The sequence below is a fragment of the Protomyctophum bolini genome (assembly GCF_963924005.1).
Source record: "Protomyctophum bolini genome assembly, chromosome: 3".
Taxonomy (NCBI): domain Eukaryota; kingdom Metazoa; phylum Chordata; class Actinopteri; order Myctophiformes; family Myctophidae; genus Protomyctophum; species Protomyctophum bolini.
Genome location: NC_137864.1, coordinates 7,195,975 through 7,222,013, shown reverse-complemented (window position 1 = coordinate 7,222,013; position 26,039 = coordinate 7,195,975). Strand labels below are relative to the sequence as shown.

The 26,039-nt window shown below is 41.8% G+C and overlaps 2 protein-coding genes across 3 annotated transcripts in view; one reads left to right on the top strand and one right to left on the bottom strand.

Moving 5' to 3' along the window:
* Positions 1-500: 500 nt before the first annotated feature.
* On the bottom strand, positions 501-9,456 carry mrpl45 (mitochondrial ribosomal protein L45). Its single transcript, XM_080759848.1, has 8 exons — positions 9,272-9,456; positions 6,614-6,809; positions 5,448-5,565; positions 4,091-4,189; positions 3,597-3,645; positions 2,499-2,648; positions 1,769-1,942; positions 501-843 (listed from the first exon to the last, which is right to left on the bottom strand). Exons 1-8 carry the CDS (start codon positions 9,332-9,334, stop codon positions 739-741), a joined length of 954 nt encoding a protein of 317 aa, XP_080615974.1. The 5' UTR covers positions 9,335-9,456; the 3' UTR covers positions 501-738.
* A 1,078-nt stretch (positions 9,457-10,534) lies between these two features.
* npepps (aminopeptidase puromycin sensitive) overlaps positions 10,535-26,039 on the top strand; it is a 31,671-nt gene continuing 16,166 nt past the window's right edge. The window contains exons 1-17 of one of the 2 annotated variants that reach the window (XM_080755681.1): positions 10,535-10,792; positions 12,973-13,057; positions 13,297-13,374; positions 13,521-13,642; positions 14,081-14,188; positions 15,271-15,471; positions 15,799-15,895; positions 16,138-16,171; positions 16,936-17,050; positions 17,936-18,100; positions 18,754-18,858; positions 18,956-19,016; positions 19,122-19,231; positions 19,502-19,565; positions 20,327-20,466; positions 23,303-23,437; positions 25,669-25,888. In XM_080755681.1, the coding sequence (XP_080611807.1) occupies positions 10,670-10,792; positions 12,973-13,057; positions 13,297-13,374; positions 13,521-13,642; positions 14,081-14,188; positions 15,271-15,471; positions 15,799-15,895; positions 16,138-16,171; positions 16,936-17,050; positions 17,936-18,100; positions 18,754-18,858; positions 18,956-19,016; positions 19,122-19,231; positions 19,502-19,565; positions 20,327-20,466; positions 23,303-23,437; positions 25,669-25,888 (1,963 nt within the window). In that variant the 5' untranslated portion in view covers positions 10,535-10,669. Of the gene's footprint in view, positions 10,793-12,972; positions 13,064-13,296; positions 13,375-13,520; positions 13,643-14,080; positions 14,189-15,270; positions 15,472-15,798; positions 15,896-16,137; positions 16,172-16,935; positions 17,051-17,935; positions 18,101-18,753; positions 18,859-18,955; positions 19,017-19,121; positions 19,232-19,501; positions 19,566-20,326; positions 20,467-23,302; positions 23,438-25,668; positions 25,889-26,039 lie in introns of both variants that reach the window. The other variant, XM_080755680.1, reaches the window with a different exon arrangement.

Genomic DNA, 26,039 nt, shown 5'->3' with positions numbered 1-26,039 from the left:
AACAGTTTGTTGTAATCACATCTATTAAAAAAAAAAAACCTTACACCCACTTTAATGATAGTAGACGTTTGACATATTTTGTTAAGAGATGTTTGTCAAATGGTGGATCTGAGTCACTTTAGTCTTGACTCCACATACAACTAGTGACAACAGCCCCATTATCCCACTCAGTTTATGCAGTGATCTCATTGTTATGCACAGCCTCATGTAACTGTCAGTGACTGGACCAATCTGTTTACCGTTTCTGCATGTTGTGATTTCATTTTTTGGAATGTATGTATTATCTTTATGTCCAAAAATCTAATGTCATGTGATTCCATACCTATTTTTAAGAGTTTTGTTAGCTTTTTGATCTTTTTCTATGTATCGACTATTAAGACCATTCTGAAATAGTCTCTTTTGTAAGTTAATGATGTTTTTAGTTTTTCAATTTTAATGTATTGACTATAAAAGGACACTATTCTGATATAAACTCACTGAAACCGATGGAAGTGAACAGATGGGGCATTTTATTTTTGTATTCTTTAAATTAACAATATATTCATGATCACAGAAATAAACCATACAATCTCTGTAAATCTGGAAAATGTGCATTTGTTAGATACACATGAGAAGAAAATGAATACCATCAACAGAAGACGTATGGGAAAATGTCAAAATATACATTTTAAAAGGTCCTAAATCCAACATGATGTCTTTCCTCTGAGTTGCAAGGGGGAAACAGTGCCCCTAAGTGGCTCATTTGTTCCACTGCACAGCCTCTGGCTTGGCAACTGTGTGTGTGTAGTTGAGGGCATCAAACTCATCTTCTGGCTTGAGCTCTGGACCGGGGATCAAAACAGTCTGAAAGATGGAAAAGAATGATGTCGATTATTCTTCATAAACACTCCCAATGTTTAGCAATGCATATCTATCATACCTGTTCGTAATTTATGTTAAACACACCACTAGTGACATACACAGTATTGATTGATTGATTGAAATATTTATTAACAGTTTGCAGAATTACAGTACATTTCAAGCACAAACTCAATACAAAGACTGTTAACCGTGAGTGGACGACCCAATTAAGCATTACACTTGTTTACAACAGGGTCCACATAGGGGGACATACACATTTGGTATTCTGTTATGTGACGCATCAAATTGTCGTTTTCTGACTTCCCCAAAGTCATCGTTTGTCAATGTTCAAATGCTGGTCATGCTTCCAACAGTGAAACATGGCTTCAATTCATTTGTATACATTTCGCAAATTTGGTATGCTTACAGTATATATTAGGGCTGTCAAAATTGGCCAATCATCACGTTCAAATTATTCATTACAAAACCTGTACGTCACAATATTTTTTTTTTCCGTGAAGGACCTTATTTTGAAGGGGACACGAACCGGAAGTAAACAAACAGATTGACGGACAAGCGTCTTTTCTTTTCACCTGGAGAATACATTTTTGTAACCGTGATCATCGGTTCTTCAGTTATGGGCTGTGAATAAAGCTTGTTTTTTGGACCAAAAACGCAATCTGGGAAAAGAAAGTTTCCACTTCCCGGTACATTTCTGGTTTTATCTGTCTCCTAGCGACCTAGAGAGAGCCGTTGGCTCTGGGACTAAAATCGTATGACATTTAGTCGACTAAAACTAGACTAAACACTATAGTCACCTTGAAAGGTGACTAAAATGTGACTAAAACTAAGTGAAAACTATTCAAGAGACAACGACTAAAACTAAAATAGAAATCTGCTGCCAAAAACAACACTGGTTGCAGGTTACCTTGATGACAGGGTCTTTTTTAGGGGCCCATGCCGGTACGATCTTGCCGTGTATCCGCCAGCGGCCATATGGGTTCATGAGATGGCGCTCTAGCACCAGGTACTCCAAGACGTCTTTAGGCTCCGTCTCGCTCCCCATCATCAGCCTCCCGAAGCGGTCGTAAATGGCCAGGGTCTGGTTTTGGTCATCCCAATGAAAAAGCAGAGAGACATCACAAGACATTGAAGCAAATATTTTTAAACCAAAGGATTGTATTATGGCGGTTGTTCTCTCAGACATTTTCATGACAAAATAGCAAATGTGCAAGCTCAAGCCGTGTGTGCGTGCAGATAGACAAAGTAATGTATTTGACATTTTTCAATTATATAATACATTACAGAGTTATAGCTCTTTTGTTAACTGAAACGTGGTGTTTTAACTAAGCATTATGTTATACTTTAGCTATTGAAAAATAGCAGATCTACAAGCTCATAGAGTGGCGTGCTACGAGCTTGTAGGTCTGCCATCTTTGAGAAATCGTGAATGCGGCACAAATCTTTGAATATATATTCTTTCAGAAGACTTTCTAGTTTATTTCGACGTCAGGCCTAAATGGATTAATAGGGTGGTTAAACTACATCTTTTCTGTGGAACCCCTTGAAGCCTCTCCAGGAGCCCTGGTGGTACCCGGAACCCACTTTGAGAACCACTTTCCGGTATACAGACAGTATATTAAAAAAATGTAGCTCACCTGTCTGGAGTGCATGCGAAGTGTCACCTGACCGTACAGGTTGCCCTTAGTGACCATGTCCGGGCAGCGAGCTTGCACCACTCTGGGTGGCTCCAGAGACTCAACGAATGTCCAGCGAATGGTCTTGTAGCGGTTTCCCCTCGTCATTTCCTGGACAGGAGGGCAGGGGTTATTTTACTCAATGACCCGGGATGGGACAGGTACATTAATACATATAATGAAAACATATAGCTTGTCCTTACATTGTTATAGCATTCACACATACAGTATTGTCCTATATACGTGCCCTAAGCCCTAAACAATGAACGGTGCTGATAAGCCGTAATATAGGCAGCAACTTTGGGATCACTTTTTAGGAAGTATGTTCCCCATATTTGCAGAAACTAATAAAAAGGGAATCTGAGAAGAGGGTGGGGGGAGGGGAACCGATATCAGCAACTAATGGTAAACGCTGATGAAGGCCTGAGGAGCCAAAACGTGTCCATTTGTCATGACTGCTGCTGCGGTAAATAAAAAAACAAAATCAATGAAAATTCACCCTGTGAGCGCAAACTGTTTCTATGTATAGACAGTAGAGCACGCTCAGCTCAGGACTTCTGTCAGCTAGCATTTGGATAACGTGGCACCTTGACCAGAACTAATGCTGTATGTCCTGCAGCTGGGTTACGAGTTCTTTGTCAGTGTGATCAAACTTGACTGCAACACTTAAATCTTGCCCGTCATGTCATGTTGGCCCTCTATGAGAAAAAACTCCTGTACTCACGTTAGGTCACTGTGGATAAACATGCCAATCAAATGTTTAACCTATTCTGACCTGAGATCAGATTAAAAAAATGTCTTCTACATCCTGACAGTTTTCTTAAAAAGCTATGATTCTAGTGGTCAGTGGTTTTTTGATTTTTCAAAAATAGCAGACCTACAAGCAGGTAGCTTGTAGATCTGCTATTTTTCAATAGCTAAAGCATAGCATAATGCTAACACCAAAAGGGGTTCCTGCCCAAAATGGGTTAAAGTGTAAATGTAATTAATATGAAGAGTGATTAAACTCCAGCACATGATGGGGTAGGATTATTTCACAGAGAGGAACAGACAACTCACAGGGTAACACCTTTCTGTCACCAACGAGTGCAGTTTTTCCTTGTCGAATCTGAAATACACAAACAGGTGATTGTTAGTGTTCCTAGAGGCATACACGTACCAACAAAAACTGTACGGTACCAAACACTGAAATAATTATTATCAGAGTTCAACTTATTTCTCTAGACTGGTTTCTGCTATGATAATCGTATAAAATCAAGTTGAAAAAAGAAATAAGCATATAATCATATAGTAAATAAAATAAACAACAGTACCGGTAAATGTAAATAAGAATGAGTAGAATTACACTTTAAAGCAGACAAGAGATGAGCATCCTCTCTTAACCACCCCAGTGAGTGAGTCACAGTCTCACTTCTATCAGAAATGTCTCACTGAAATAAACCCTCCCATAAATAGAGCATGTCCACTTGCACACTAAATGCATGTCACACCACTGGAAGGAGGGCGTTGTCCTAGTTATTTGTACGCGAGAGAACAAGAAGATGGAGGCTTACTGTGTCAGGGCATTGTGAGCTTCAATGAACGTCTCCTGAGCTTGTGCCGGGAAATCCTTAGTGGTGAAATGAGAATCAAATTCTTTTATCTTGCGTATCCTGCGGGGAGTAAGGAAAAAATACATATCTTTAGTTTACATTTCCTACAGTCACTCTACCAGAACCAGCTTTATTGTCACATCACAGATTTACAGAATAAAAGGGTGGGTGAAAGAAATCTACATATTTAAACCCGAGATAAAAGGTATAATGGTGCGTGAGCATAGCAGCAGGCAAGTGTCCACTTGATAATCCCAGTTGCCCACTAATTACCACCACGATTAGGATGTTTTTTTCCCCATGTCTGTTTGTGACACATTCATACTCATAGGAGAAAGAAACCTATTGATTTTGGTGACCCAATGACCTTTCCTCTAGTGCCACCATCAGGCCGCCAAATGTTCCATTTCGAAATAAGCGTATTGGCTGTACCCTTAGTCGTACAGCCATAGCTTTTGCTGTGCGCGCAGTCATCACGTTCCCAAGAGGAAGAAGCATATTAATTTGGGTGTCCCTGTGAGGTTTCCTCTAGTGCTAATATCAGATAATCAGACCAAAGTGGAGAGACGTGTAGGCATTGGTGGTGGTCTGCCTTGAAATGAGCGCAGTCTTGTTCATTATGGTTTTCGCTTTCCATATCTGCAGGCTGGATTCTGCCTCTACTGTAAATACCTCAAACAACAAAAGGTGATATAACAGCTCAAACAATCTTTGTACAGTATGTAAGAGTACTCGTTCATATAGTGAGTTGCATTATGAGTTTAACGTCATTTAATGCAATCAGATCTGTTTGGATGGATTATGGGCTGTTAAGGCCAGAAAGTAGTTTTTTGCCACTCAGTTCCTGCATAACCCCCCTCCCCACACACCTCTCTCTCTCTCTCTCTCTCTCATTAGCAGGCAACAGAGCAGCCACTATGCCTCTCTCCGTTTCCGGCGTCATATACTCATCTCGTCATATACTCATGCTCACACATAGGTAGTGGTACATGAGACATAGGTAGACACTATAGCAGGCTCGGCTCCAGGATGAAATGACTGAGGGGGCATTTGAAAATGGCGAGGGTGCACATCTAATTTTTATATAGTAAAACTATGCTGTATGTACATAAAAGTGAGGGTGCAGAATTTGGAACGGAGGGTGCTGGGCACCCTCTGGCACCCCCGTGGCGCCGGGCCTGCACTATAGGTAGACACGGACATTGCTGGTTGTAGGAGTGGTTGCACCACTCAAAAAGAAATACGAAACAAAACAATATTCAAGCACACAAAATACAAAAACAGAGATTGAGCATTTTGTGATAATAATGCATCTTACGCGAGTTTGGAGGCAGCGCCCTGTTTGATCTGCTCGGTGCGTTGTTTCAGCCCCTCTTTGGACAGACTGGAGAGACGAGCGTCACCCTCCGGGGGGACGTAGGGGTCGAAGACACCCGCTGGTGGTGAGAGAAGATCCACAGTCAAATATGCTTTGCTTTTGGTATACAGATCAACCAAATGCCCTACAGCCAGCAATGGTTGTTGAAGATCTGGTACAAAATCGTGGTCTATAATGAATGTACATCAAATAAATCGATGAGGGCATGAGCTAGTTATACTATTTTGAGATCATTCAATTAGTTTAAAAAGGACATATTATGGACTTAAGATTCTTTGTGTTTTCAACTTGGGTGTTGAGGCTCACCTCAACACTGACGTTCAGTCACGTCATTAGTAGGGCTGGGTGTAATAACCGCAATATCGTGTAAGGCATACTGCCGTATCGAGTTCATAACCGAGGTTATTCTTTTTTTGATTAAAAGTTTTATCCCACGATTTTGTAACCCATTTTTCTTTTTCATTATTTTTTTCCCCCATTCAAAACAACTTTTTTGAGGTATCGCTCAATACCATCAGTAAACATTTATTATGGCGATAACAAAAAAGTCCATAGCGCCAGGGTGCAGTGTCTTGAGTTGACAGGGTTTGATGATATATATGGGGACATTCCCGTATATGGGCTTAATATCTCTGATGATGTCATAGTGATGTCACGAGACCTGGGCACAATATATGGGAGCTTTCCCCATTTATGGGGATTTTGAGTGACGAACAACGCACGATTCCATACTGGGCCTTCGGTCGCAATTTTTTTTTTGCATAATCATGTCCATTTTTGCATAATAAAGTTAAAAATAGTGGAAATTGCAGATTTACAAGCCTAAAACACGATACGACGTGGCACATTTTGAGTTTAGAGAGCGCTATTTCCACTATTAATGTGTTGTTTTTCTTTCAGTGAAATGAGTTAATTGTCATATATGACCTGTGCACCTTTGTTCACGAAGCATAATAAGTGATTTTTATTCATATGTTCCAATGTCCCAACGACAGATGGTTAAATTCGTAATTATTTGAGCGACAATTAAGTAAAATGTCTAAATAGTGACAGCCCTAGTCATACTGTGCATGTGTACGGATGCATAAAATGTATTGTTTGTATACCAGTGCAGGCTATGTTGATGGGTCTCTCGACGTACTGCTGCCTTATTACAACACCGGCTGCTTTGGCTTTGGCCTCCTGGTCTCCGAGTCCTGAAGCGAACGTCCCTTTCATCCCAGTGGCCGGCGGGATAAAGTACCGTTTCTTGGTCCGCACTGGCAAGATGAGTGGGAGAGGATGCGAACACGCCTCTGCATTCTGAAATTAAATACAGAAGTAAATCAGTGTTTCGTTTCATGCACAGAGATGTCTTCTAGGTCAGCTGTGAGGTTCCGCGGTCCATGGGACAGCATCAGCCGGTGACGGAGTAGAAACTCTGTTAGATGCTATTTTTTAACATCATTATCTGGCATTTAGAGTTGCAATACCAACCCTTGACAACCAATACATTCAAACACAAAAGTTCAAACTGATTGTATTAAACAATGTTAAACTCACCAACATTGTGGCTGTAGGCCTACGGAAAACTTGGATTATCCTATATGCCATGTTTTTGTTTCATGAAAATACGTTGCAGATAATATGGTATGACTATGAGCTACTTTTTCACACTTACTGGCATCTACTGGGACACCTACACTGGGATAAGGTATCTCGTGAGATCCTGATGAAGGTTGTTCAGAGTTAGATAGTTAGACCAAAACGTTGTAGGCTAATAAACTACCACTGCAAGTGAAGACGGTGCTTTCTCACGAGGTTCTTTCTATCCATAAATTCTGTGCAGGTGTTCGAGTTTGGAAGCGCTCATTGGAAATCACTCATTGAACGGTCCTGTGTACCCGTACCGTTTCTAAACGGCACATATTGCAGGAGTTATTGTCGAAGTGTCCTTGAGCAAGACCCCCGATTGCTCCCGATGAGCAGGTTGAGGTTGGTGCCTTGCATGGTTTCCCCCATCATCGTTGTGTGATGCAGTGATGTAAATAGGTTTTCAATTAAATGAGTCCCAGGATGCAGGGCTGGTCTTTTAGATGAGTTTTAGATTATCCCACTTCAACAACGTTAGGAGTCATATTTAGCCATTTTTACAAATTGCAGCATTTAACTCCCATTTCATTTTATATGGTTATAATGTGGTTATATGCATGTAGAAAACAGAAGAAGAAATTATTATTATAACTAAAGCTACTAAGCTAGCAAAATAAACTAGAATAAAAAACAGTACAGTAGTACATCCCGTGGATGCAGAGGTCATTATTGTATTGCATCCCTTAACTATAAACTGGGTTTTGGGATGCAAAATGCACCCTATTTTAATCTCTGGTGATGGGTGAATGTAATGCACTGCACAATCTATGTAAGGCGCCTTGGATGAAGGCGCTATATAAAATACACCATTTACTATTTAATGCAAGAGACAATATTCATGTTAGTAGGGGAGAGAATTAAATGGTTAGAACTGTGGCCATAATGATTAACTATTAAAAGGTTAATTGATTAAAAAAAATCAGACCCGTCTGAAGTGAGTGGTGCTGTACTGTACTTGTGCAGCACGTACTGTACTGTACTGTACTGTACTGTACTGTACTGTACAAGCCTCCCTGTGTTGTCCTCTCTCCCTGGCCTGTGTGTGTCTGTGCAACAGTGAAGGCTCATTCATAGTCAACATGGCGTCACGAGCCGCGGTGAAGAGCAAACCACCGCCACGCCCACCGCCCTTCTCTCTGTTTTTACTCACCACCGCTCAACGTTATTTCAGCTCTGGTGGTCACCTCACCACCGGAGCGGTGGTCACCTCACCACCAAAAATCCAGACTATGAATGAGCCTTAACACTTGGTGGTGAACAAACGCTATAATTGCTATTTTCGTGCTAGCCAGGGACACAGGAGCCAAATTCCAATACCGCAAATCTCGGGCACTCGCTCACTCACACTTGGTCAATCCAGCATGGCAAATTATGGTGAAATTGGTGCCCTGCCGAAATATGTGACCATCTTGTGGACTTCACACAACTTATACATGGAAGTCTTAAATATGTGGCCTAAATACCGCTAGGTTGAACTCTGATAATGAACAAACTGCAGTGATTTATGTTCGGACACTGAAATGATGTGACGTCAACAAGATTGTGCCATATTTCAGCAGGTCACCAATTTCAACGTAACACCACCATGCTGGAGTGACCGAGATTTGGGGTATTGGAATTTGGCTCCTACCACACACATAGCTGTCTATGGGAGTGGTTGCACCACTCAAAAAAATCCTCATACACTATTGCACTGGGACATGCAAGAGAATTGTGGAATGGACATCATCTACTAAACCTTTGGATTGTGTATCACTGGTTTCCTTCAAAATAATCTAGGCACTATAGGCCAAGTTTATGTTTCATGAATCAATTATTGATATGTTATGAGCTACTATGTTAGCTAATATGTTATTTTGCACACCTACTGCTGGCACCTACTGGGATCGGGACACTTTTTTGTGTCATCCTTTTAGCGTTAATGTCTGACTGTACACTTGCTGTTTGCATTTCTACTACTTACTAATGAAGAGATTATGGTTCATGATCATGAAGCCAGATTTCGTAGCCTGTTACAAGTTATTCTAGATAATAATCCGCCCTATGCCGTTACATATAATTTCAGATAATAACCGGCTTCACAAAACCTCAAGGTGCACTGTCAGTGTCATTTATTTGTAATAGAACCATACCTTCAAAGTATTACATGTCAGTAAATGAAGAGTTCCTAACGCCCTCCGCATGGACGTCGCCATCTTGTCTGTATACTATTCCAAAGGTAGCGTTCAAGAGCGTCACTAAGTATCCACTACAACCAGATGCGCAGAAGTGGAGTCATGACGAAAGCCAGACGTGGAGGGCTAGCCCTCAAAAAGCAAACCCATGAAAAATACGAACGCTCGACAGGTTATCTATCTCGGGGCAGAACTTAAACCGAGATTTCTGACTGTCTTTAACCCAGGGCGGCAGACCTATTGAAATAGTGGGGCAGGATGTAGGCTAAATACAGAAGTATTGAATGGGTTTACTAGTTGAGTCTCTATATGGGATCATAGTTCATCACTGAGATTAACTTTCCTTTTAAATAGTTGGCCATGCGTGCTTGTGTCATCCCGATCCCGGTGATGTCACGACTCACGAGTCAGTGTCATATCCATATATGGAGTCCTGATGTTGTGCATGTCCAAAGACGGAGTCTATAACTCTACTTAATTTGGAGGATATCTTTTTCTTCTGTCTTGAAGGGGCATATGTTTTGAGCAACAACATAGTCTTTTAATTATGTCTGCCCTATGATCTCTGAGATTTATATTATTGAAATTGCAATAAAAATATTTTGACAAGAGAAAATGATATAGGGACCAAATGGAACCTGTTTAGTTTAGTTTACCTGTGCCTGTACAGGTGTGTGATGCTGAGGATCTATCAAATCTACAAATCACAGTGGGGTCCGTTTGATTGAAAATGTTATCAACATTTACCCAGAAAAGCTTGTTTACATTGGTGTCCTCCATTTCTTAGGCCTATATATAGACCATAAAGCACATCAAACTCTGGGTCTTTCTTTGGTGGTTGAGAATCACTGCTAATTCAATTTATTCACAAATCACATCACACGCACATTCATTCACACGATCGGTACACACACACACTGCACGCCGAGGCCGAGCGACGCGATGACGTTATTTGTTCGGAGGTCGGCGCTAGTTCACATCGGTTGTTTGGATTTGAAGTGAGCAGCAGAGAGAGAGAGAGAGAGAAAGAGAGAGAGGGGGAGAGAGAGAGAGAGAGCGAGCGAGCGAGAGCAGAGGGGAGGAGGACTGTGTCACTGTGAAGGAGGGTTTTATGTTGCTGCTGGGTCTGGTGGGCCGCCGAACGCAAACAACACTGTCGTTCCTGAAACGCACGCTCACAACAACCTGCTACAACACCACCACCACAGAGCTGCTGCTGCTGTCGAAGCCCATTGCTTCCCTCAACTACATCAACCCCGCGCCGCCGCCACCACCACCGCGGTCCTACTGAGAGCGATCCACGGCACCGTCTTCGTGAAGTACCCGACAGCGACCAGCCAAAATAGAGACGCCACCATGCCCGAAAGGAGGCCCTTCGTGCGGCTACCCGCTGACGTCTACCCCGTCAACTACGGGCTGTGCTTGAAGCCCGACCTCGTCGACTTCACGTTCGAGGGCAAGCTGGAGGCGGCCGTGGAGGTACGCCTCGGTTTGTCTCGTTTGCTTGTTTTGACGCGGGTCGATGTTTTAGAGACGTTGCACGGCGGGGATTTCAATCATTATGTAATCTACTCTGCTAGCTTAGCTAATTTGTCATATTCGATTTGCTAGCGGCGAATTGCTAGCTGTTGTTGCTAGCCCAGAATGAAGATGCACAAGGATGCGTCTGTGTTGTGTCCGTCACGCGGAAGGGCTTCTGGACCACGCCGTGCACGAACACACTTCCTGATGGCTTGTGACGTCGCTGACTCACCCTTGGTTATGTTTATCTGTTAGCCGAGCTATCTAACCGAGCTATTAATGTGTACCAGGCAGCTAACTGCTAAAGTTAATGGTATCAGAGTCAGACTGCTCTTGTCGTCAAGGGACTTGGCAGGTTCTGGCTGATTGACAAATCAAAACCCAGCGAATGAATTAGAAATGCTGATTTCTGTGAATAGTATTGTGAAGAAGTATGCAAGTTAGAGAGATCCCTAGTTTATTGGGAAGTTTCGTGGAGTTCCCTTAAATTGAGACCGCAGGCAGACTTGCCATATCATGTCAGCTAGCTAGCTGTCACGTACCTACCTACCAACGACATTACCACGGCTAACGACGCCTGGATTTCAGCAGTCTGTTTATTGTTTTTGCATGATTGCAATGAATGCACTGTTAGTGTTATGTTATTAATTCATGACTACCTTCAACGTGGCAATGTTATGCATGGTAATGCCCACTACCGGGTTACTTATCAGCATATTTCATTGTGAGTCAGTTAACACCTGCTTGCTTGATGAGTAGCAAGCCAGCCGGGTAATGTTTACTAAATCTTCAAAGCAAGGAAATGTCATCCACTCACTCACTCGCCCTCTGCTATACTCATTCATTCATCCTGCTTCACTCACTCACTCTGCTTCTCTCACTAACACTGCTTCACTCAGTTTCGTTATTGTGCTGAAAGCTGGCCTGCTCATTGAAATGGCATGATGTCGATATATTCTTTTACAAATTAAATCAGAATTATCTACGACTACTCACAGATCTTGATGGATAAAATTGCTTGTCAAAATATAAATTATTTATTTTGGAATGATTGGTGATGTTGTTTTGTGTGGAAAAAAACATAGGCTTCTCTGTCAGATTAGAACAGAATATGAAAGTTAAACTGGTGTTATACATTGATTTTGTGCTGACAATGTGGAAAATGCTCTATTCTGCAGAGCTCGAGCACATATCATATCATCAGTCAAATCTCAACACCTGTCGTTGTTTGTTAAGGGTCTCTTATTACAACCATGTTAATGGTGTCTGTTGAGAGATTTGAGTTCCCAACTTGTCGTGCGTTGGTGAGCATTTGTGGTCAATTGTTCCTGAACTTCAGTGAAGGTGTGGTTGAAATACTCAGTCATGCTGAAGTGAATTGAAATAGTGTTTTTGATAATGCCTTTGCTGGCCAGCACTTTACACAAAGCCAGGAACCTCACAATGGACCAGGAGAAACCCAAGCACTGTGGCACCATGCCATTGGCCAACGTTTGCTATAATTACTGGCTTTGTTGCCTTTTGTTTAAGACTGAAAGTTCACTACATATGTCTAAACAGTAGGCTTTAACAGCAATGCCACTGGCTGCAAATGTCACATTTCTAAATGGGCTATGGGCTGCCCTCTTGAAAAGGTTGTATCTAGGTCTAATTCATTTGTTGTCATATGACCATGTCATCTGGCTAAAATATCAGATTTGCAATTGAAAAATGTGACACAAAGTGCGTAATTTGTCCTGCCCTCAACGTTGGTTGTCGTTCAGTCACATGAACTACTTTCATATTGCGTTGAACAGTCATAAGCCCATAGGCTGACTTTATTAGTCAGTCTCTCTATCTGCATGCCAAGTCTATTATCTCAGTAACCATTCAGAGCTACTGTAAGTTTAGCCCACACTAAGTTGTCTGATCACTATCTCGGCTATCCGAGTCTGTTCAGATTAGAGACACCCCGTCAGTGCGGTGGGCTGAGAGAAGGCTCAGTAGCCAGTATTGAAATCCACCCTTTTTTTGTAATGCTTGCTGAACATATCCAGAAAGATGGTAATATTAGAATTACTTATGGACAGTTGCTTTCTTTGCATAGCTGGATTTATCTGAATGCAATTTGTGCATTCTTCTCTGGTTAATATTTACAGGTTACACTGGCCACAAATCAGATTGTGATGAACTGTGCTGATATTGACATCATCACAGCATCATTCGCAGCAGAGGGAGGGGAAGGTGAGAGTGAGTTTTGGTTTATTCCCTTGTTCTCTTATGATTAATTATGTCAAATGACTGTTGATGGAAGCTTCATTTGCATTTTGATATTTAGTATGTATTTTTATGGAGCACAATCACACTTGAATTACGTCTTACTGGCTTTTTCAAGGTTTAGAAAACAAAAGTACTTCAAAGATCAAAGAAAAAAAACATCTCTGACCTGGCATATGCTAATTTATTTCGCTCCCATGATTTAGAAATTAATGCAACAGGGTTCAACTATCAAAATGAGGATGAGAAAGTCACTCTGTCGTTTCCCAGCGCTCTTCAGAAAGGTAAAGGGTATTTAAGTTCACATTTGCCATTTGCCTAAATGATGAAAACATGGCCATGTTTTTGGTTCCTTTTGACAACAACAAGCTTCAACTTTTGGCAGCGGCTGAATGAATGGCACAACTCATTTCTTCCCTCCTTTCTTCAGGATCCGGTACGTTGAAGATTGACTTTGTGGGAGAGCTTAATGACAAAATGAAAGGCTTCTATAGAAGTAAATATGCAACTCCTGCAGGAGACGTGCGCTACGCTGCTGTCACACAGTTTGAGGTAAGCGTGTCACACTTCATTATCATAGACATAGTGCTTTTCTTTGGGAAAGTTTGTTGCTTAACCACATAATAGCCTATGTTGCAACATAGGTCATGTGACAATTGTTGGTGTTCCAGAGTTGTTATAAAGGTTGGGCAATGCCTCATTCATTCTATTTATACTGTGTATCTACAGATGTATATGTATATGTGTGTATATATGTATAATGACTTTTGATGCTATGTTTGTGTCTTTATAATATCCGTGTTGTAAACACAGTCAGAATCATCTTTGTGATCTTTCTCTACAGGAGGTCATTGGAGGAGGTCCACTTAAAAATGGGACCTCCAGCACTTCCATGATCTAAGCCTTGTACTTTACACATAATGTTTGCTTGCTTTGAAGATAATTTCTCGCCTGTCTCCTATGGCGCTTGTCCCCATCTTCTCTCTCCAGGCCACGGATGCTCGCAGAGCCTTCCCCTGTTGGGACGAGCCAGCTATCAAAGCTACCTTTGACATCACTCTGATAGTTCCCAAGGAGAGAGTAGCCTTGTCTAATATGGTACGTCTCATGTTCAAGCTCCTACCCTGAGAAAATCTCCACCCCCCGGCCCCTTGGCTGCCACATATTTGCTGCTTAGCAGTGTGTATATACGGTATATATTATTGAGGGGCGATAGTCATACATGATACATACATGATGTATGACGATCAGAGCGCACCTCACTTCACACAAGTGTGATTTATTTGCTGCTAATGTAGCCTACATGGCATACAACAAGTTGCACTGATGTCTGATGGAACTACAACGTGTCGCACAACGCATTGTGAGCTTGTTGGTCGGCTATTTTCAGAGCATGACACTGGCGTGCAACCAAAGTACATCAAGTCTTTTCACTTAAGGTCTATTATCAACTACAGCTGTTGCTATTTCAAATGTGAACTGTATTTTTACAATGAGGCTGGTCATAGTAAATCTGTTAACAGCAATCACACCAAAAAATAACTAGGTCTTCTTATACATCATTCATGATATGCTTTGTCAACATACAGTACAATCTCGTCCATATCAACCATTTCTGAACAAGAAAAGCTCATTACGTTCACATTAGCGGCAGCAACAAAGTGGCAAGCATTTTCAATGCATCTTTCAATGGAAGCAACATGAAGCTACAAAGTGACACCTGACACTTGCCGGTGCATGACGTGATGCGTGTATGCTCCAGATCAAAGTAGGGCCGGAGTCTGGACTCTACTTCTTTCAGCGGTCTAATGATGCAGTGAAGCATCAACAACTGATTATGTTTTTTCTCCATTTCCACTCCCCTTCTCTCTCCCCACAAGTCCTACTCTGTTACGTAAAAGGAAGCAAAGCTCATTCTTGCGGTTAACCAGTTCCCCCGTGCTATTTAAACCTACCCTTTTCATTTATGCAACGGCGACTCTGTAGAAAATGTATTGGTCATGCTTGGTCATTTTGTAGCTTTGTTGCCGTTAGTGTGAATGCAGCATCAGTGCTGTGTTCCTGATTGTACCAGTAGAATTGTACCAGTTCTTCTGTTTGTAGTTCTGTTGAGTGTGATTAAACATGTTAACTTTGCATTTTCTGAGTCGCAGGCTAACTTGCCTTTGTGCCATTCTTAGAATGTCATTGATCGAAAGCCATATCCAGACGATGACAGCCTTGTGGAAGTGAAGTTTGCCACCACACCCATCATGTCCACGTATCTTGTAGCATTTGTTATTGGTGAATACGACTTTGTGGAGAGTACGTCGTCGGATGGAGTGACGGTACGCGTCTACACACCCTTGGGGAAGTCAGAACAAGGGAAGTTTGCCCTGGAGGTGAGTGATGTTGAGCCGTCTTGAATTTCCATAGCAGGGGGAAAACATACTTACCTCGAATGGTCAGGTGCCTGCCTACAATACAAAAGTGTCATGTCAGAGACTCAGATTAGATATGCCAGACACAACCAAAGATTTGTTTATCTGGTGTATTTCCTACCTGTGTGGTTCTACAGAGATGGAATTGTGGTGTGGCCTTAATCAACTGTTTCAAATGATCATTGAATTCTGCAATAACCTTTTTTTTAAAGTCTACTTTTTGCAAAGTTGATGAGATGTAATGACTGGATTTTGTGTTTTGTTTTGCTTTTTCTAATGACTTTCCAGGTTGCGACAAAGACCTTACCCTTCTACAAAGAGTACTTCAGTGTTCCTTATCCATTGCCTAAAATTGATCTAATAGCTATTGCTGATTTTGCTGCTGGTTAGTATTCATTGTCACTTATTGTTTGTAATTGTGATGGAAGATTAGCAAGAATAATGAATACTTCCTATGCAAATTAGATCATGACATGAAGGCTTTTTGCTGCACAAATGTTTATTTGCATGCTGAGAATAGTACATTATTAATACTGTTTGTTTTATTGGCTGATAAATTTGCATCAGACTTGTGACTTATCCTTGTATGGCGATGGGCTAAAACACATATTGCCTTTCCCTATCCAGGTGCCATGGAAAACTGGGGCCTTGTAACTTACAGGTATATGTTGTTCTTATTACACCTATTGACTTGAATATTGCTACAGTCTTCCAAAGAAAGGAAGCAACTCTTATTAAGAGTTCATTTCCCACTAGCTCATTAAAAACTGTTCATACCTACTGGATAAGTGAAATAGTCGGTTAAATGTATTATGTCTGACCTTCCTGAAAACCATATTGTTGCTGTCAGGCAGAAACCTATTTTTACTTTTGTAAATCAACGCCATACTTGATCATACTACAGTGTCACACAAAAGCATAAAAAGTAGCAAATTACAAGCTTGAAAACGCAGCGGTTTGAGCTTGTCGATCTTCTACTTTTGTTGTACTTGTGGCGTGTTTGAAAAGTAAAGTAGTTGATGGTGACGCTTGCCAAAAAACACAGATCTACAAGCCCAAAGCACGTCGCAATCGATGGGGGCTGTTTTCTGTACGTGACACCAGTGTGCGACAACGTATACATCAGTACTGTAAGGGCCCATTCATACTCTTATTTTACCGCTGTTTCGGCGCTGTCGTGCCGAAATGATTTCGGCTCGTCAGACATTTTCAGTAGCACCGAAGAGAGGACTTTAGGACGGTACCCCCCCCCCCCCCCCCCCCCCCCCCGAACCTCAAATGACGTCACATTGTAGGCTCTACAGCGCCGAACCGACTTTTATTCGGCTTAAAGTGTTCATGCTGCCTCTCTCTCTTTCAATTCGGTAGTTTGTGTGAATTGTCACCTTTTTTTGTGTCCCATCATCATCATCATCATCTCCTCAGGGAGACGGCGCTGCTGATCGACCCGAAGAACTCCTGCTCTTCTTCCAGACAGTGGGTGGCCCTGGTGGTGGGCCACGAGCTGGCACACCAGTGGTTCGGAAACCTGGTCACCATGGTAATCAAACACAACCCTTAAAGAAGCAGTAAATTCACATTGATGGCAGCTTTCTGGGCTTCGCTGAATGGGGCACAGCGGCTAAAAGGAGCTGCCTCGAGCATTGTTGCATCCATCTCATGGGAGCGCCTTGTTGCTAGGAGACATGCATATATGACCTTTGACCCATTTGATTGATTGAATACTTTTGAGACAGAAATGCGAATGGCAGGCGTACAGTCATGCACTTGGTCTAAAACTAAAAGGATAACCCCAAGGCCGTGAATGCCTTTCACCTTTAGTGAGATTTACCTCTCCCGTTGGCCTCCGGAAAAGTGCATTTTCATGTTTTATAGGATGCCAGTGGTGCACATTTGTTAAGGGATGGGGTCGGGGCATTCCACACTTTGGTGGCACTGCTCTAGAAAGACAATTTACCCATGTTTGTTCTATACGTAGGTGGGTGTTACCAGATTGTCGTCGCTCCCTCTAGTATTGTACACATTGTTGCCTGTTAGTGGGAGCTTTGGAGATGGCAAAATGTTCAAGAAAAATGTCTTTTAGACAATTAGATTTTGCTCCAATCCCAAACAATTGCCAACGTGATGTCCATGCACTATTCACAAAGTAGTGCAATATGTCTGTCAGACACATTATTATAATATATATGTTTATTTTTCTCGAAACATTTGATAACTTGTTTGAAGCTTCTTTTACTGGCAGCAGTAAGTAACATGACGTAAAAAAAAAAAAGTATCATATAGGCATGCAGAAGACCAATTCCTAAAATAATATTGTATTATATTCTACCTAAATGTAGACAATGACTGATATTTTTCCTTTTGATTGGCCATGAGATTCCTGTTCAATAACATGGTACTGTTTCCTGTGTGTGTGTGTGTACAGGAGTGGTGGACCCATCTGTGGCTTAATGAAGGCTTTGCATCATGGATTGAGTATCTGTGTGTGGACCATTGCTTCCCAGAATACGACATCTGGACCCAGTTTGTCTCTGCCGACTATACCCGCGCCCTGGACCTCGATGCGCTGGATAACAGCCATCCCATAGAGGTGGGTTTAAGAAGGAGCTCATGCTGTTGGCGTTGTGCCTTAGTCTAATTTGTCATTTTGTGTGTTTTGTGCGACTGGGCCAGAGAAGTTGCATCATTCTTACATATTCAATTTGCTGCGTTTGCCTTCACACTGGCTGTGTCAAACCGCAGTAGCCAGTAGGGAATCGCATCGGGGAACGTTATCAATGTGTTCAATTCATATACTATACAGTGAAATATATGGTGTTAAAAAAATATAGTTTGAGTAATGGTTGGGACTTAATAGGACGTAAAGTGAGGGTTACGTGGATGCAGTGTGTCGTCGGGGATTGGACTTTGTGCTGTGTAAAATATGCACTCTCCGTCTCCAACTATGTTTACTCCTCATACTCCTCACCTCTCATTTCCTTTATTTGATTTGGTTGCATTTACACCGTGCGAAACACCAGTTTATTTTTTGCCGAACTAAAATGTGATTGTTTGATCCGAATTTGAATGAGCATTCACACCTGCCAAACGAAGTGCACTTTCTGACAATACGCAGCAGGATTTAGTTTTAATCACACTAAAGCATTCTGGTGTGAATGTCACCATAGTTTCACTAGAGCGTTGTGATCTTCTACGTGTGCCCTAGTCTAACCGGCCAGTGTGTTGTAATTCTCTTTACCACAGGTGAATGTCGGCCATCCGTCAGAGGTGGATGAAATCTTTGACGCCATATCGTACAGCAAAGGAGCTTCTGTCATTCGCATGCTGCATAACTACATAGGAGATGAGGTCAGGAGCTGAACCCCAAACGCTCTCACTCTATGACATCTGTTATTTATTTTCCCTCATGTGTTGAAAGGCCCCCTTTTATCCCGTTTGTCTTCAGGACTTTAGGAAAGGAATGAACGCTTATCTTTTGAAGTTCCAACATAAAAATGCATCAACTGGTAAGTTTCCAGGAAGTAATATGTAAAAAAAAAAAAAAAAAAAAAAAACGTTTGATCCGATTGTTGACTAGACCTTTGACTCTCTGCAACCCTCTTCTTCCACAGAGGACTTATGGGATTGTCTGGAAACGGCCAGTGGTTTACCCATCGCTGCTGTTATGGGCTCTTGGACCAAACAGATGGGCTTCCCCATTATTGTAGTGGACCAGGAACAGGTACGGCTCGGCTACACCATCATTTGACACAACTAATAGTGACATGGTATAGTCATCATAAAAAAGAATTACTCTTAGTCCAGACGGTAGACTAACTCACTAACGGATACACAGCCAGGGTGTTTTACATGTTGCATCAATAAATAAAAACTGCTTACCGTACTTGTTTCTATGGATAGGGAGTTACCTAAATCTACCAGCATGATGATGTCCTACACCTACATACATTGCAGTGTCTAAAAGAGTGTGATTAACTGTTTTATTTAATAGCAAGGCGACGACCGCATCCTCAAGATAGCTCAGAAAAAGTTTTGCGCCAGCGGACCACATAGTGGTGAGTACCTGTACACACGAGACTATTTCTTTCTGCTAGTACTAGAAATCTTCAAAGAGGAGTTCTAGTACGTGTATGCTGTATTTAGGCCAGGTGCAGGACATCAAGGCAAGAATCAAATGGAAGGTTAAAACAGCCATGCTACCAGAAATCATACAGGAAGTACCAGGCTCTTGCACACTGAATCTGTATTTGTCTGCAAAAAATGTCGCACGTTAAAAACTGTTAGAAAATGTTTGCTACTATGCATCCGACTCGGGGTACATGGTTTCTGTGCGTTTTTTAACCCATTCTGAACGGGAACCCGTTTTGGTGTTAGCATCATGTCGTGCTTTAGCTATTGAAAAATAGCAGATCTACAAGCTCATAGCGCGCCACCGAGTGGCGCGCTACGAGCTTGTAGGTCTGCTATTTTTGAAAAATCGAAGAACGACTGACATTTTTTAGAATCTGATCTCAGGTCAGAATGGGTTAATCAGACCAGTGTGTGTCCAGTGGAAAACCTCGTGTGAATCTGATCTCAGGTCAGAATGGGTTAATTGGATGCCGGATTACAATGAACTGATGTGAAAAACGGACTCGGGTGTGCAAGAGCCTTTACTGTGTGATTTTCCTTTTTCCTGTTCAGTTTCTAAAGTGTCTTCTTAATAATTACTTTTTGTTGTTTTCCTGACTTATGTTTATATCGATTTAATGTCACTGTTTTACATTTTGCCGTTGATGTTGTGATCAGCCTCCTCCTTGTGGTGTGTTTGGAGCAGGTGAGGACTGCCCCAGTTGGATGGTTCCCATCAGCATCTGTTCTAGCGAGGACGCCACGTGCACCAAACTAAAGGTTCTGCTGGACTGCCCGGAGACCACCATCACCCTCAACAACGTTGGTCCCGACCAATGGGTCAAGGTATGTTTCCCACCCCAATGTCTAACTTGATCACTTTAACTCCTTTCAACCTGGTGTCCGTACTCTGGGGCATTCTCAAGTCGTCGCTGTCTGGCAGAAACCTCTTGTTTCCATATTTTAACTTTTTTCTGTGTTTTCATAAATGAATGCCCTACTCTATAGGTGTAGTATTACTAGAGCATACAGCGTCACACATTCATATGGTTTGATGCTTTTATTCGCATTAAAAAAAATCAATCTTGTTTTGAAGAAAAAAAAACGTGTGGATGTCCACATGTCAAAATGGCATTTTAAATGAATGAATTATCACACTAAATAAACAATTTTTTTTTTGTTTATAATAAATACATCTTATTCACAGTTACTGGCAATTAGCTCGAGACTGTCTGCATCAGCATTCAGCAACATTCTATGTTGTTCTTTCTAGGAACTGCAGCCAAATCCAAACATTTATGTGTTGAATGGACATATATGCAGAGAGTAAAAGGTCAGAGTACGATTGCTTTGGACCCGTTTGCAGAAACTGAGTTTATGACCTTTAAAAACCAACTCCCACTATGATACCGTTGATGTGAGGCCATGCTTGACCATAGGTTTCTACAGAGAGCTGACTAAAGTCTACATTATTCTCTGTAGCTTCCTATGACCTATGTAAAGAAGGAAAGGACAGATGCGTCACTTTTCCTGGTCCGACAATTCCAGCTGCTAGATTAGTCGAGCACTGGGAGGCAAACTGTAGCTGGACATTTTTTCTGGAATGCTTGATTGGAGCTGTGAGTGGGTTCCAAAGGGTTCCTCAGGGCTGCAACTGAGGAAGCCCCGTCACCCCAGGTTCATTTCTTTGCTGTGGGGACATCCAGGAGGTTGGCATCAAGGGACCTGAGAGAACAGGAGGGGGTGGATGGCGGTGAAGGAGGTCAACAGAGAGGTGGGGGGAGCTTGGTTGTTGAGGGCCTTGTTGTAGCTGGTGGTGATCAATGTACTTTTAAAAACTATGTCTGACTGGGAGCCAGTGACGGTCATGGAGGACAGGTGTGTGTGTTCTCTGGATGGGCTTGTGGTGAGCAGCAGAGTTATCATATAGAAGTCTGCCAGTCTGGATGTGATGATGAAGGCATGAATGAGCGTCCGTGCAGCAGTGTGAGACGAAAGCGGTCACGTGGGACTGAAAGAGAGGGCGAGATCCAGGATGACACCAAGGTTGCGGACTTGTGTGGAGAGGGTGACAAACCAATGACCAGTCATTAGTCCTACAACTACAACCTAGCTCAACCCCTCACCCTAACCCTAACCTCCCACGGGGCAGCACACCTAAACCTAACCTTAACCCGTGTCTAACCAATGACTAGTCTAAACTAAGCATGCACCCCGGTGACAATGTTTAGGGAGAAGTTATGAGTGGAGGGCTAATAAATGAGGACTTCTGATTAGCCACACACATCATGGAAGGTCTAGGAAGACCGAGAGCGGCCCAGTTTCTGTGTTTGTTTGGGCGAAATTGCCGATGGAGCAACATCACTGACCCAATCTGAACTTATGAGTCATTAGTTAGACAGAGGTTTCCTTTTTTTGTAATAAAAGAAATCGCAGTTCATCAACTCCCATGATTTGTCAGTCAGGACTCAGGACAGGAAGATGAGTGGATGGTATCACTTTTAAACACCCAACGTCCCTACCGGGAAAGTATCTTTTGTCATTTTTTTATATTAGACCTTACACTCCTCCTATCAAGGGGTTTTGGTGCTTCTTGCATACTATATTGTATAACCTGATTACAGCACATGGATACACACTACATACTGCATAGCACATGAATACAATACATATCGCATCGTCTAAAATGCATCACGTGACGTTGTTGAAATGTTTTACGCATTTCCATTCCAACTTCCAACAAAGCCCCTCGAACAAACTGGCAATCAACAAGGCAGGGAGGGACTCTAATATATGAATATTGGACAAAAGTTTTAATCTGTTAAAGATAATGTTTTTCTTTTTTTTTTTAAAATCTAAATTAAGATCTTGTGAAGTTAATCACATTGTGTGTGAGGCGAGAAATTGAATTTGACACCCTCACCCGTGATGGTGAACGAGAACAGACTTGTTCCCTTTTAACAGGGTGAGACCTGCAAATTTGCATCGTCCATGTGTTCTATTTTAATTTCCTCTGTCCATGGAGCTTAGAAGTCCACCCAGTTTGGCGACGTACCAAAGATATCTCGTCTCTGTCGGGGTGGGGAAACCTAATATGTTCAAAACTGTCACATTTCAGGATTAAAAAGTTGCAGCTGTGTTCTCTGCTCTGTTTAGTTTAGTTTAGTTTATTAGTTTTTTTTTATTATTTCCATACAAGAAAACATTCTTAGTTTTTTTTCTTATTGAAGCCTAGGCTTATTACGTCTACCCTTTTGTCCGTTAACTTAAAATAATAAAAATGAAAATATACATGTATACTCCTTTTACAGGTTTTCAAACAAAACAGTTCATGTGTCTTATTTCTACTGAACAATGTAATATTCAAGTAAAAGAATAAAATAAAAGTGCTTACATGCTCCCTTTTCTTTTTTATTTTCTTTTCTAAAAAACAAGCAAAACAATATGCACAATAGTCATACAATAGTCACAGTAGTAACATTTTCACACAAAAAACAAAATAAACAAATGGCACTTCATATCACTATGGCCACTTGATTTGAGACTTTACTCTGTAAAGAAATTGAATATATCTTTTATCCCACGATTTTTCACCCCTGTGTCAATCATCTAATGTGATCCTGGGCTCTACACACCCTCCACCAAGTTTTTGAATACCTTCTTCTGTTGTGTCTCCATATAGATAAATCCAGGCACGGTGGGTTTCTATCGTATCCAGTACAGCTCTTCCATGCTGGAAAGCCTGCTTCCAGGAGTCCGAGACCTCAGCCTGCAGCCCGTCGACCGGCTGGGCCTGCAGAACGACCTCTTCTCTCTGGTGAGACAGTCTTGCACACACGGTATCCACCGGCTCCACAGTAATGTTGCTTAAAACGACACTTTCCTTTTGATTACGTGAGTGAATTGTATGTACGTTTTGTGCACACGCTCTACATGAATTTGGCACAGATATTGTTCGACTAATACACACATTAAAAGAACAGCCAGGTGGGAATGACAATGACTCAAAGTGCATGCCTGGTGTTGCAAACGGAGGAGTCGTTTAGTTAAAAGAAAAGGTTACCCAATGTCTCCCTGCTTGGCACTCGACATCTAGTGTTGGATTGAGGCCCAGGTATACTAGCGTCTTGTTCAGGGGATGTACTTGTACTTCAAGCTGCCTCTCGCTATGGAAACAGGAGGCAGGCTCCAGACACATGGGTCTAGAGTCTAGACCACACACACATACCAGTATAGTAATTTATATATATTTTATTTTTGGAAATTTTACGTGAAGCCAGATTTATACTTAGATGCACGATGGTGTTATGCAGTGGAAAATATCCAAGATATAAAGTAGAAATATCTGGTTGAGATTAAACGGTGACCTAAGGGATAGTTTGGCACCCAAACTGACTGGCTTATCATTACCTAACATTCAATCCTTAAAGTATAAATTAAACTCTGTGTGCCACTAAGACACAGATTGGGGAATAAACGACTTGGGGAACAAATAATCCTGCTATTTCTTCCTCTTCGTGTTTGTGCAATCCTAAACTGTGTTTAACTTCTAACATGACATTGTTCACAGACCAGGCACAGTAAATAACTTTTTTTTTAAAACGTTATACAGATGCAAGTTGTATTAACTTACTATACAATACAGATCAACCAAATTAAATGTTATTATAGTGCTTCTTTAGTTACATTACAGTCACATTTAATGTTTTGAAACTTTCCTGGAAACCAGCTGGCTAGACTTGATTGCACCACAGCTCACTTTGTTGCTTTTGTCACGAATGTTACTGTAAAACAATGACTGTCTTTGACCGGCAGAGATAATCATATGATATATGGTGTTTTGAGCACAGCTTTATTTTTGTAGCTTCCTTTCCAGCAGTTAGAATATATTGATACATGTGAGGTGCGAATAAGTTGATGAACAAAGTGTTCTTTGATCTTTTTCAATTGCACAGCAATACTTATTTGACCAGATTCCCGAGGGCTCTATAGTATGCCCCTAATTTCTTCACCGAAAATAGATTATGTGCAAGCTTGCTTTGTGATGCGTTGTGAGCTTGTAGATCTGATATTTTCATTGAATGCTAGATGGGGGTTCGTGGCCCAATAGAGATCATTCTGGGGTTCCTTGGAATGAAAAAGGTTGAGCACCACTGACGTAGAAACATACGTTTTTCAGAAGAATGTTAGGATTTAGAAGCCTTTTTTTATCGACCTCAGTCCAAAATGGGTTATCCAATGACAAGTATTAAAAAGCTCTTCGGACAAAGCCTCTTGACTACACTGGACCCTCAAACTGTCTGCTAAAGCAGATAACTCCACCCCCTCTCATGCAAGTATTTGACTACGGTATATATAAAGTCACAATAACTTTGATGAGGCAGTATTGCATTGTTTTAAAAATATACCAGGAGTATATATGGAGTTAGGTGGTTTCTTCCAACAGCAGAGATATTTTATACTTTGGCTAATTAAACAATAGCACATATACAATTTCAGCTCATGGCGCATCTCTTCGTGCCTTCGAAATAGCAGATCTTGTAGTCTTGAAATTGTTCCGTAAATCTTGCAATATCGAGATGGGTGTCCGCAGCCAAATGCATATCAATTTGGGGGTCCTCTTTGGCATGATTATGTGAGTGAATTGTATGTACGTTTGTGCACACGCTCTACATGAATATGGCACAGATATTATTCGACTAATACACACATTAAAAGAACAGCCAGGTGGGAATGACAATGACTCAAAGTGCATGCCTGGTGTTGCTAACGGAAGAGTCGTTTAGTTAAAAGAAAAGGTTACCCAATGTCTCCCTGCTTGGCACTCGACATCTAGGGTTGGATTGAGGCCCAGGTATACTAGCGTACATGTTCAGATCTTGTAGTCTTGAAAATGTTCCGTAAATCTTGCAATATCGAGATGGGTGTCCGCAGCCAAATGCATATCAATTTGGGGGTTCCTCTTTGGCATGAAAAAGTTTTGAGAACCACCCGGCTAGGGTTCAAGTGCTTATAAATCTCAGCCTCCCTCTCTCTCTCTCTCGTCAGTCGCGTGCGGGCATGATCAGCACGGTGGAGGTGCTGAAGCTGATGGAGGCCTTCGTCAACGAGCCCAACTACACGGTGTGGAGCGACCTCAGCTGCAACCTGGGCGTGCTCTCCTCGCTGCTGTCCCACACCGACTTCCACGAGGAGATCCAGGAGTTCATCCGGGACCTCTTCACGCCCATCGGGCTCAAGCTGGGCTGGGACAGCAGGCCGGGAGAAGGTGAGCAAGAATGAGCTGGAGGGATCACTCTGCTCTCTGCTGCTGGAGATTTATTAGAACACTTTGGGTCAGATCCCGATTTCTGGAGAGTCCTGGAGTAGACGACCTGTATTTCTTTCAAAGTGCAAAGTTTTGATTGATTGATTGATTG